The sequence below is a fragment of the Gouania willdenowi genome, chromosome 20, assembly GCF_900634775.1.
Source record: "Gouania willdenowi chromosome 20, fGouWil2.1, whole genome shotgun sequence".
Classification (NCBI taxonomy): domain Eukaryota; kingdom Metazoa; phylum Chordata; class Actinopteri; order Blenniiformes; family Gobiesocidae; genus Gouania; species Gouania willdenowi.
The window spans coordinates 10,478,297-10,491,348 of NC_041063.1; the positions used below are offsets into that span (position 1 = coordinate 10,478,297).

The following is a 13,052-nucleotide window of genomic DNA, read 5'->3' on the forward strand; positions in this document are numbered from 1 at the left end:
TTATATAAAAAAAAATATTAAAAATAAAATAAATGGCTGTTGTTAAAATCACAAAGGACAACTTCACGCTTTGGGTTTTCTGTCTTTTATTAAAACTAGAGGAAATCAGGCAATACTGATTGTCCATTAACATTAGTTATCTAATAGCAAATGCTAATTATTAATCAAAAATGGGAAAAAAAGAAACACCCGTGGCAATGAGGCTTATTTTGGTTTAGTGTTCATGTTATCAACACATATTTTTTGATCGGTTTTAATCTACGATAGATTTGCATCTGACTGAATCAACTTTCCTTATCTGTAAACTAAAAAAGCTGAGATAACAATGATTACATTTGGATCAAATATGAAAAAGGATTAAATAAAGATGTGAAAGATGTGGCGAAGACGTTTTTCTGTGTGATTGTGAGCTTCCAGCACAGGAGTGATGAGTGTTGAAGTGGAAGTTGGAATTTTTCGAAAATAAAATACATTTAATTTCTTCAACCTTAACCTTCATTTACGGAATGGCCCAGTATGAAGCGGTCCCCCTGGTGTTTGGGACCACGGTTCAAAATCAGTGTTACACGTATAGAAGAAGAATACACAAAAAAAGGTTCACTTTCCCTGTTGTTTACAGAAAAGTTGAACAAAAATCTCAAAATTAGAAAGATATTTGTTTTTCAATGAGTTCGTTTTTTGTTGTTTTATTCATTTAAAACCAGAAACAGAAAAAACCAAACAAGCAATTCAATTAAATCTGGCTCTGTTTGTGTGATATTTGGATATTTACAGGAAAACTAGGACGAGAGCTTCACGTTTTAATGTTTTAAGAGGGGACACACAGACGGACTTTTCCTCTGCTGCGTTTGATAAAAAATGATACTGTATCATGTTGTCCACCTCACACTGATGGCAGAGGTGTCATTTGTGTGTCGATGACGTTTCGTTAAAGAGTTATTGACGCTGGAAGTCTGAATTTGTGAATATGTGCCAACTTTACCGATGAGTGTTATGGTCCAAATTGTATCCAGATAAACTGGTGACTGGGGGGACTTTCTCTCCCGGTTCGGACATAAAAATAACAACACATAAGTCACATTACTGGTGAATTGAAATGTTGTTAATACATAAATAAATCAAAACCAAATGGATGTTATTTAAAACATGCACATGATACTGTATGTGGAACCAGACGTGGTGTAATGAATCTACCTGTGCTCCTAGTTTCTTGAGATCAACTTCAGTGTGTGTTGATGGCTGCCGTTAACGGTATTTATAATATAAATATAATTCTATTGCATGGCTTGTTTCAATGAAGGTCAGAGTTGCTGAAGGCATTTTTGTTTTGTTTTTATACACATACAAAAAAAAAAAAAAAAATGCACAAAAAACAAACAACAGAAAAAGGACATGAACTTTAGCTTTCACTAGAAATACTTGCGTCCTTATTGCAAAATAATAAACTAAACAAAAAAAATAAATGCCCACCCCTCCCATACCCCACCCACGCCTACCATAGACTGCACATATCAGCTATCTCTAAGAAAAGGATATCAAGGTTTGCCAGATTTTTTCAAATTCAATCATTCAATAATTCCTGTCCATGTTTTCCTGCCTGCCCAGTTTTCCTGCTCTCCACAGCTGCTCCTCATTCCCTCGTCAAGTCGGAGGAGGTTATATATACTCCCTCAGTTCAGTCAGTCTCTTGCTAGATTGTCAACCTGTGAAGAGAGACTTTCAAGCTCTTTGAAATTATTGAGAGTTCCTGATTCTGATTGTAAAGTGTGGAATCTGTGTTCCTTATTAATAAACAAGTCCGATTGGGGAATATTTCAGTTATCCTCCTTGTTTTGTTTGGGGCCCGTTTATTCAATCTTTTAGATATTTCAGTTTCTTCCTCCTCCTTCCTGCGTTGCATTTGAGTTCTTCTGTATACCCGTGATAGTTATTACACTTAATTGTTTAGTTAAAAAAATAAACAAATTGAAAAAGATGTACCCAACACTTAAAATATATGCACTCACAAATCATGCCAATCACTCTATTATGTATTAAAAAAAAACATTTTCAACAAAAAATAAAGAGTAAATCATTAAAATTCTCTAAAAGGCTAACATGCTCCAAAACTCATACAAATATCCAAGTTATGAAAATGTTTTTTTGCCCCCGAGTCCGGGTCCTTTGATTTTGAGAATTGGCCGAAACCGAGTCTCGATCCGATACTTCTATAATACATTAAAAAGATAAAGAAGAGCAAAAAAAAAAGATCCAGGATGTCCCTTATTTATTTTATTTACCTTATTTTAACATTCAACCCTAAACAGAGCACATCTGTGCCTCATCTTAAAATACCCAACAGGCATGTTAACAAAGTGCTGTAAAGTAAGCTCAGGAATAAGTTTTTAGGAACTGCACTCTTAATGCTTACTCTCCTCATTTAGTTTCACATATTGAAATGTATGTTTTTCTTAATGAAAAGTATGACAATTCAATCTTGTTGGCATTGCAGGTGCAGAGCATGTTAATTCGACCAACCAAAGTTAAATAGCTTATATATAAAGTTTATTTAAACAAAAATCCATATATTTTTCTGTGCAACATGTGCCTGTCAAAAGAAAAGTGTCTTTCAAAATAAAAGACAAGTCCATTATGAGAGACATTAAGTATTTATTTTTGATCAGCTGTTGCCGATCCACCCAGTACAGGTCCGCGACCCACTTTTGGGTCCCGACCCACCAGTTGAGAATCAATGATTTAGAACACACCTGCACGTCCTGCTGTAGGTGCTTGATATACTAAATACTGCAGTAGATTGACTTATGATGGTCTATTCTCACACACAAACACACTCAAATCACACAGACGCGTGCATGTGCGGAGCAGACAAACACGCCCATCACACACACTAGCATAAGGCTAGTTAGCATAGAGGCTAACGATACGTTTGGTCTCTTCCAAACAGAACAAATGTTGTAGGGATTTACCAATTGTTGAACTATTTTATTCACAAACGTCTGAGAACTTGGGTCTAACTCTCCACCTCCGCTCTGCATCCAACTTGTTCTGCCGACCAAGCAACAGACAGGGCTCCTCCTCTTTTTGACACAACTTCTTCTGTGCCATCATGTTCTACTAGTTTTGCAGCTTCAGAGCTTTCTTAACCATTTACACCGTAACCACGGTAACCAGAGCGCTACTGTTTACCTTCACAGTGCAACATTGAAAAGGCTCCGGTCTGACACGGCGCAGCGTAGCGTTCCGAACGTTGTGTAATCAATAATAAAAATGTATATCATAACAAAAATTCATAGCGGTATTTGGTATGAACCGGTACACCGCCCAACCCTATAATGATAATAAATATACATATATATCCGAGTCCTGATCGGGAGATAACGTCTGATTCCGAGTCTGAAATCACGTGATCGGGCCCGATTTCTGATCACGTGATCGGATCGGGACATCCTTAATGGTAATGATAACATAAGTTTATACATTTAAAATCAACATGCTTAAGGCTGTGGCTTAAATACTAATAATTCATTAATACAGCCTAACCTAAGGCTTACCTAGAAAGCGGAAGGTCCTGCGTACCAGAGGATTGAGGTAACAGCAATCACCTGTGGCCACGGACTTTTCTGATCGGTCAAACTCTTTGGACGTGTACTGGATAAGGAACATCACAGTCTCTGTGATAGTGATCTGTAGAAGAAGAAACAAGAAAAAATGGGATTATTATTGTTGACACTGACAGATAATCTCAAACACTCACTAATTGTATTGTTTTATCCCAATGTGCTCTATCTGTACATTACACTGCTCAGATACTCTGGACTTTTTTTATTAGATCTATATAATTGGTCAGTTTAATCATGATTTACCAGGATTCATGGAGACCTTAAACTTTATTTTTGGAACACGGAAGTTGAACTCAAGAAAAAAACATTGGGGGATTGCAGAGAAGGTCATGAAATCAACATTGAATTTTATATAACACCAAAGCAGTTTTCACAACAAAAAAAAAACAATGTTTCTCATTAATGGTAAGGGTGAGAGGAGTGAGCATTATGACTACATTGCTCATATATGATCAAACAGATTTTCATCTGGAAAACTATGAAAAAAAAAAAAAAACAATTTCACTGGGCCAGCTGTTAGGTTCATTGTTCATTTATCCCATTAATATACCCAATATCTTGTAGCAGTATTTACTAATTGAAAATGCAACAATAAAAAAATACCCACAATCTTTTTTCTTAACAGCAAGTTTGAAAATCAAAGATAAAATAACAAACTACATTCAATGTCATACATTTAAAGAGCTCGTTGTGTTCAGAATGTCATGGTCTGGGGTTTGTAAGGTTTGGATCTGGTTAGTATCTGTGTATTAGTTGTGGGGATCTTAGTCCCTTCTGTTCTCCACACCCCTCCTTTATCTTCAGGGAAATGTGTAGTTCATCTCTTCAGCTCATGTGTTCCTCATTTCCCAGTGCTTGAACACAGCTTGTTTGTTGAGTTGAATTTGGAATTCTATTAAAAGTGACTTTCTTTTATTAAATATAAAAGGAAAATAGTACAGTATTTTCTAGTTTTTTTTTTCCCAAAAAAATAAAGGAATATTTGTCTACATTTCCGTTTTGTAAAATAAATCGTGAGGGATTCGTATCGTGAACCCAGTATCGCGAATCGAATCGTATCGGGAGTTGAGTGAATCGGTACATCCCTAATTCAAGCTATTGTCATCCATCACCGCACCTTTCATTAACCCTGACAAAAAACAAACAGCAATGGTGTGTTATTCATTCCAAGAATATTCAATATTGGAAACAAACAATACTGGCAATCTATTAGCAGCTATGGAATAAACCATACCCTATGCTGTACTACGACACTGGTTAACTACTTACCAGAGTAAATCACTATGGTAATGTGGGCTGAACGGTCAGGAGTAGGTTAAGTGCTAGGATAAGCACGTATAAAGCACAGCTGACAGGAGAGAAAGACTATTTATGAATTGATGCAATCCTTTCATTTACCCAATGACATCCTATAGGAGAGATATATAGATTTTTGTCTAATGGACCGACCTACATTTGTCAGCTGATAAAGGCTGCACGTGTCGGGCGCTTTCTGACCGATAATTATTTCATTCATGTACTGTATCCATAATAAGATAATAAAGATAATACAGAACATAGCATCAGAGCCACAGACAAGGGCTGTGTTCAAAATCGCATACTAACGTACTATACACTCAATCACACGCAGTACACGCACACGCACCTATAGTAGACGCACACTGTCTACTATATACGTATGATTAGGAGGATTACGATGATGAGCGATCCAACTGAAGTAAACTTCCAAGTTTCCCAAGATGCATTTCACAACAACAACGACAAAAAACGGAACCACACGGAGGCTAAACATTTCCATTGATTCTCCACCTTTGAAAGTTCTGAAAACATTTTAAGCGAGAAAGTGACCAAGTAGAAAATCAACATGTGGTCATTTGATCCATAAAACTCACAGAAACACATTTCATGCCGACATTTCAGAGATTTTCTGAGACCCTCCAATGTGCTACTGACTAAACTTCTGGTTAACTTCAAAACAACAGTCCTATCTGTATCTGTTTTTTTTTTTTTAAGTCCAATTGTTAAGGCACAAAATACATTTTCAGTTGCACTTTTAAAAAGAAAAAGAACTATTATGCAGTTTTGCATTGTTTACTATAGAACCAGAATTTAAATTAATAGGCTTCTTCTTCATTTGTATGATTCCTTTATTTATTTCATTCAAGATTTATTTTTAGTTAAATTGCGTTGTTTTGAATAGTTTATCAAGGGATTCTTTTGACAATTAAATATAAAAGGAAAATAGTACAGTATTTTCGTTACATCCCTAGTATATAGTAGACAGTATATACTCATTGAGTGTGTGGTGTATAGTACGTTAGTATGTGATTTCAAACACATCGTTGTCATTGTCTTTCGGCTCATGTGCTGTGGTATCTTCCCCCTTCCAAGGAATATGTGATTAAAGTGTGCTTAAAATATCCAGGTTAACAAATTAATGCCTGGTTTAGCTAAGCCCTCACTGGCTTGTTTCCATTTCACAAACTATGATCAGGCTAAGCAATACCCGCTTACTCAAGCCAGACTTCACTGTTTCGGATAAGTGTGCGTTCACGGCTGTCTTCAGAGGACCAATGAGGTAGTTCACATGTACACACCACAGGTTTTAAAACCAATAGAAACGAAAGCTGATACGAAAAGTTGAACAAGTTTCTTGTCATTTCCACATTATTATTAAAAGTTGCAAAAATGGTTAAAGTTGGTGTTATTCAGTAATTGTATGATGGAGAACAACTGAAGCATTTATGATCAGTCACTGATCATTGTGAGTTACTTTGCTGTGTTAATAATAGCTGTGTTTCCATTACAGATTTTCACAAAATAAAAGCGATATTTGTAAATGTCAACAAAGTATAATTGCGCTTTGAACGTGTTTCCATTGAACGTTGTTTTGGGCTGGAGCCTCGCGAGACTTCGGCGCAGTAAGACGGACGCTCAGAACCTCCTTATAACCAGGGGTGAGTGTTGGCAAGAATGTTGCAATACGATGCGTATCGCGATACAATATTATCGCGATATATCGCGATATTCTACCCAGTTAATATCAAAATCAAACGTAGAGATGAAATCAAGTATCTGTATATGTTCATCAGAAGATATTGATCATTTAGAGGAGAAATTGAGTCAAAACTATTTGCTTCAAAACATCCTATTTATTATCAATTATTGGTGTTTTTGCACACTTTTCACTGAAAAAGAAAATGTAGTGTTACACACTGCCATCATAAAATAAAGTGCAGCAAGTTTCTTTTCATTGAAACTACTGTGTAGAAGTCTCAAAGTAACCATAACAACATAACGATGGCATTGTAACAACTGTAAGTGAGAACATTAAGGATGAAGCACCCAGAGTTACTGACATACACAAAATTAAGAAAAAAATAATTTATCCTATTGTATCAGTTTAAGCACTGATCTGAACACATTGAAAGCATTGTAACCACCACTGAAATATTGCACAAGTACACAAAAATATTGATTAAATTTCCAAAAAAATAATTAAAATTAAATTAAAAAAATTTAAATTAAAAAATAGATTTTTTAAATAAAAAAATCAATTTAAAATCGGCACCCAAAAAATCGCGATATACCTTGAAATCAATTTTTTTTCACACCCCTACTTATAACACGTATTCATCTGTTGTTTACTGTGGCAGTAATCATTTTTTAAGTATAATGCTAAGAAATGTCCCGGCCTCCTCTTCTGTCCACACGTACCGTTTCTTGTTTACTCGGAGAGAAGTGGTCATGTGACCAGGTACGTCACATCCTGTGACAAGTATTTGCGAGAAAAAAAAGTGCTTCCATGGCGCTTTTGCGACATATTTCAAAATCGAAACATCTGAAATACCTCCTCATAAAAGCGTAAAAACGTTTTTGCGATATTTGAGTGTTATTTTTTCGAAATTTGGGTATTACCCGTTTGTAGGGTAATGGAAACTCAGCTAATGACGATGCAACAAGTCACCAGTAAATACCATATAATTTATTAGACCGTTGAGTGATCTGATGAATAGATTCTTTGATCTCTGCTTTGAACTTTCAATTAATGTGCACAGAGGGAGCACGACACGTTCCGCTGATAAGGATTAAGAGATTTGTACTAACTTCTCTTTTTATGCACACATCTGTGCCACCTGTTCAAAATAATGAAGCATTATAATTAATACTCATGTGTATTAATGAAATTAATAATAAATGCTCTCACTGACACCCAATTCCATCTGGCCCCCCCTCCCAATCGGACGTTATCCAGGGGAAACATAACAGTTGCACTGCATCTATAGATCTCTCATTATTCAACATCATTACTGATGGGAATGCTATTTATATATGAGTAAAAAAAAAGTTGTTTTTTTTAATTAACATGCAACAGGAATAATTCCTGTAAAGTATTCTTTCTGACATAACAATGTGTGAATAATTAAAATACCTTTAAAAGAACTTTGTGAGATTAGTTGGAGACTAAGATTAAGCAGCAGGATTAACTAAACCTGCCCTTGAGCCTGATCGGTAGTAACTTCTAGCTAGAATAACTCAATCAGGGCTGGGCGATATCAACCAAAATTCACATCTCGATATTGTTCTTCAAAATGATGATAGACGATATAAATCTCGATAATTTTAATTCAAATAAAGTCTGACCAGAAAGACAATTCTGGGGTAAATTTGCTGATGCAAAATGCCACATTCATTTATTAAAAAACAGCTGCACAATATGTGCCACTTTGCATTTAGTTAATATGTAATTGACTTTAATAGAATTTTAATTTCAAATTACAAATACAAAACACTAAATAACAATTCAATTACAATTACAGCAACAAATTATTGAAATTACAAGTAAAATGATGATTACGTCATAAGAGAACCTAATTAGTTTAAATTTCTCACTTATGTAACGTTTTAAACTGCTAAATCTCATCTTTTTACCTTTGCTACAACACAGAGGATGTCTGTAGAAGCTTGTAGAATACAGTGAACCACGGCTCTGATTTGCCGAGTCATTTAATCAGCACCGTCTTCAGCTACAGTAATAGCATGCCTGGAACCATCAATTTTCAATGATCATTAAAAACCGACTAAAATCACGGAAATCACTTCCTAAAACTGAAACGATAATAAATTATTCGTATTTTTTTAAATGTATTATTTATCTAATTAATTGCTATGATACACAGACTAAACCTTCATTTAAAAGTTTTGAGACAATGTCATGGAGTTCCACAATATTTTTCCACATAAGCAAATCTCACACACAATCTTGCACTACGCTACGTAATCCGGCATGATTTTAGCCCAACAATCCTTTCCACAGACCCATCTGAAGCACTGAAATAAAAGAAAAAAAAACTAAAGTAGTTAACTTTCATTAACTCTTTTAAGCATGTTCGGCACCATTCTGATAATCTTACCAGCCAGTAATAACACCTAATTAGAGAAAGCCAATGAAATGGAAACAAAACTGAATTAAACAAACTGAAGCAATGCTGTGAAACCAAATTGGGGGAAATTTGAAACGGAGAATCTGAGACTCTACGTGCCTGCTAAGAAAAGAGGCATTCTTGAATTCAAACCAAGCCAATTTGAAGCAGCCTCATATCTGGGCACGCAACTTATTAGTCAGCAGTTTTTTTTTTTAGTGTTCTAAATTCTTGGTTCTTCTACTGCCAATAGCTCATTATTGAAAGCTCCCGTCAGCCAAAATTGCCTTTATTTCCCACAAAAAATGACAGCCTGTGTCATAAATGTAGCCATTCAAAGCTGTTAATGTAACACACCATTTCATACATGTACTGCTCTTGCACTTTAATTTGCTGCCTCTGTTAGTCTGTTTGAAGTGAAAAAGGCAAGAGGTGGCTGATTTCCAAAACGCTTGGGCACCCATGTGACAGCCTCGGGGTATTTGTCCCACTTCCTTGTCAGCCATAACACAAGCTGACAAGGCCACAGTAGCAGTGTGCTGCTTGTTTGCAGTGTGTGTGTGTGTTGTTTTTTTTTTAAATCATTTCCTCCATAACTATTGCCAAACTAACATAACTGTTCTTCAAAACTTCTTTATTATACAATGTATTGTTATCAGGGCTTTAAATTCACTTTTTAGATCACTAGCCAGCATGGCTGGTAGATTCTTAAAGTGAACAGCCAACCAGATTTTCCACCAGCCAAATTTTTTTTCCAGCAAAAATAAACTACGATTTAAGCATTCGTGTTTCTTTAAATAGTTCATATTTTAGTTGATTGCAGAAATACATTAAAATGGTAAAAAAAATATAAACATTTAATTTAAAAAACAATGTTGTAATAAGGCCTAAAAGGTGCAATATGGAACTTCGGGTGTGTCGGAGAAGTGAACCTTTTATAAAGCATATTCTCATAACGTAATAAACAAACTTAACTCAGATGAAAATTGGATCCCTGGAACACAGTTTGAAGTTAGAAATAATAGAAGTAATCACTAATCAGTACTAAGAATTACATGTAATGTAGAGACAAAATGTTTTACTAACACGCAAGCTCAACAAATGGTCGAATACCAGCCACTCATGACACGACATCCAAATTATTAATAAAACTCCTCAATTTCTTCTTCTTTTCAGATTCTCTTTCATCTACATTTTCCCCTGTGTTGGCAGCGGCCTTCATTTTCTTTGCAGTTCAGGTTTTTCAACACTGGATAAATATCTCCACGTTTGTTTCTCTTCTCCGATAGCCACAATCACGCTAACGTAAGCATGTGGGCCAAATGTTGAATGACACGTCACGACTTAGTGTTCATGGGAAATAGGAGGATTAGTACAACAAGCAGTGTTGCCAGGTGCACATTACGTTTTGAAGTCTAAACACTATCCTAAACACAAACAAAAACCCTCAAATTTCTTGGCGGAAAACAACCCAATCTGGCAACAATGACTTTCTGCAGCCTGCCGATTCAAACCGACGCAGCAGTGGTTTTTCATTCTTCACCAGCCAAACTGGCTTGTCAAGCTACAATGTTACCCACCAAAGTTAATTTTTTTCACACATGCAACCTAAATAAAACTATCAATAACCACATTTTGGAAAGGGTTCTGCTGATCTGTAGGTGGTTTAGAGACAAAAATCTAAATATCTCGATCCTATTTTGTCTCAATTACCAGGATGACATAGCTTTCAGTTTAGTTGTGGATGTGAAAAAATGTGTGGGTGAGGGTGAGGGTGATGGTGCTTCACGTGAAAAATGAAAATTGAGATAAAAAGAGGCTCATGGGGCAAAACAAAAGAGAAAGTTATTATTTTATTGTATTTGGTTTCACCCCCTGGGGCATGAATGAGATGTACGGCCTCAGCGGTCAAAAGTGATGCATGGCAGTCATTTAAGGAAAAGCTATGAATAGCATCTATCATATTTTACAAGTGTACAAATTTGTAGGTATGTTTTCTTTTCTAACTTTGCACAAAAGTGTAAAGCATCAAATTATATTTTATCTTTTTTTTTTTTTTAATTATGGGCTCATCGGAAACATCGATAACTAATATTCTGCCTTTAGATTGCCAGCCTAATTCTATGGTCTTATTTTTTTCAGCAACCTTTATTTACTTTTACATAGTACAAGTATACATAAAGTTTTTTTTTAACATATATGTATGCTTAACCCCTTTAGTCAATGTGTATTATTCACTGGTCTAAAACAGTTGAAATGGTTTATTCAGAATATAATTCCAACAAAGTGGATTATCATGAGTGTAATTATTCCAGCCACGTGTACATGAAAGATATGGAGCTACATTTGATGCCGATCCAAATCATTTTCCATATTTATGACATTAAAATGAATGTTCCATAATCCCAGTATAAAATACACAGCAAGAAGAAGCAACAGCATTTGCCAAGCATGTTTTGACACGTGTCAAACACGCTTTGACACGTGTGAAAACATGTGTTTTTTTTGCATGTTGCGTTGCACTCAGTGCCTCCCTACATGGTGATGGGGCCTGAATGGATGTGTGATGAATTGATGGTGGCGTTACCTGAGTTTTTAAAGCAGGGCTGGCAACCACTGTTGTCTTTAAGCGGCTTAATCTGCAGGCTTTTCTTTGTGAGTTATTATTAAAGAGAAATTTGAAGAGTCTGAAAGGCAAAGCTTTGCTACAAAATAAAATAGTTACTTAAGTAATACATTCAAGGCACCTTAGATTAGACCCACAAGCCACTATCGTCATAATCTTTTCTAGGTGCATAATATCTTATTGCAATTCAAAAGCAATATCAGGTTTTTTATAGGTCAAAGTTTAGTGATATAATCCTGCTTTATTGGGATTCTACAGCAGTTTTTGCTTTAGTTACTGAAGGTCAAAACCAATTATGTTCATTTGCATATTATAGAAAATAAAGAATTTAATAATTTACTTAAAAGGTAATGGAAAAGTGCTTTTCAACAGTGGTATTTAACAAATAATAAAAAAGGTGATGTAGAACAAGAACAAGTAAAAAAAATATTTAACAAATAATAAAAACAGGTGACGTAGAAGAACAAGTAAAAAATATTTAACAAATAATAAAAACAGGTGACGTAGAAGAACAAGTAAAAAATATTTAACAAATAATAAAAACAGGTGATGTAGAACAAGAACAAGTAAAAAAAAAGTATTGAAAAAATAATAAAAACAGGTGATGTAGAACAAATATAGATGAAAATTATTTCTGCTCTCTGTAAATAATGCAAATCGGCGAACGCAGCAGCCCGCATCGACCGATGCCGATACACGCAAAAAACACAAAAATCGGCTGATGTATCTGTCTATCACTAATCTTGTCCTCTGGTTTCTGCCCTGAGCTGAGATGGGCTTCACTAACTTCTCTGGTCCTGTGTTGGATAGTATCACTGTGGCCTGCTTTAGTGTTAGTCCCAAGGGTGTCTGACCTTCTGTTTTTCTTCATGATCGAGGTTTGGTTTATTAAAATGGAATCATTGTCAGTATTATTTTCCCATGTAACGATACAGAAATGAGTGTTCTCCAAAAAGACAAGCAGCTGACATTGAACTCACTGTGTAGCGACGTGGAATGCTCCCAAAAACAGACCTAACAGACACACAAACCCATGTACAATGTTTTGTGAACGTGTGTCGCATAAATATTTAAGAGCACACTTCACTTGCCCTTGAACACGCTTGAACATGCATTTAAGGTTTAGTGTCTTGGTCAAGGTCACGTCATCTCAGACTCAGACACAGGCGGATAAAACCTTGGTATCAAACCACCAGACGGATTAGAAGACGACCTTTGTACCACCTAAGCCACGGTCGCACCTATTAGGTCCTTGAAGATAAAAAGCAAACTCCAGATTGATCATGTACAGTTTGAATACCAGTGTTTGGAATAACGGCGTTTAAAATAACGGCGTTTGTTTTTCAGTAACGGGGTAATCTAACTAACTAAGTTTTTACGCCG

The 13,052-nt window shown here is 35.6% G+C and overlaps 1 protein-coding gene across 3 annotated transcripts in view; it reads right to left on the minus strand.

The window, feature by feature from the left end:
• plppr5b (phospholipid phosphatase related 5b) overlaps window positions 1-13,052 on the minus strand; it is a 65,124-nt gene that overhangs the window by 33,843 nt on the left and 18,229 nt on the right. For all 3 annotated transcript variants that reach the window (XM_028435037.1, XM_028435036.1, XM_028435038.1), the window contains one exon: window positions 3,552-3,684. In XM_028435037.1, the coding sequence (XP_028290838.1) occupies window positions 3,552-3,684 (133 nt within the window). The remainder of the gene's footprint in view (window positions 1-3,551; window positions 3,685-13,052) is intronic.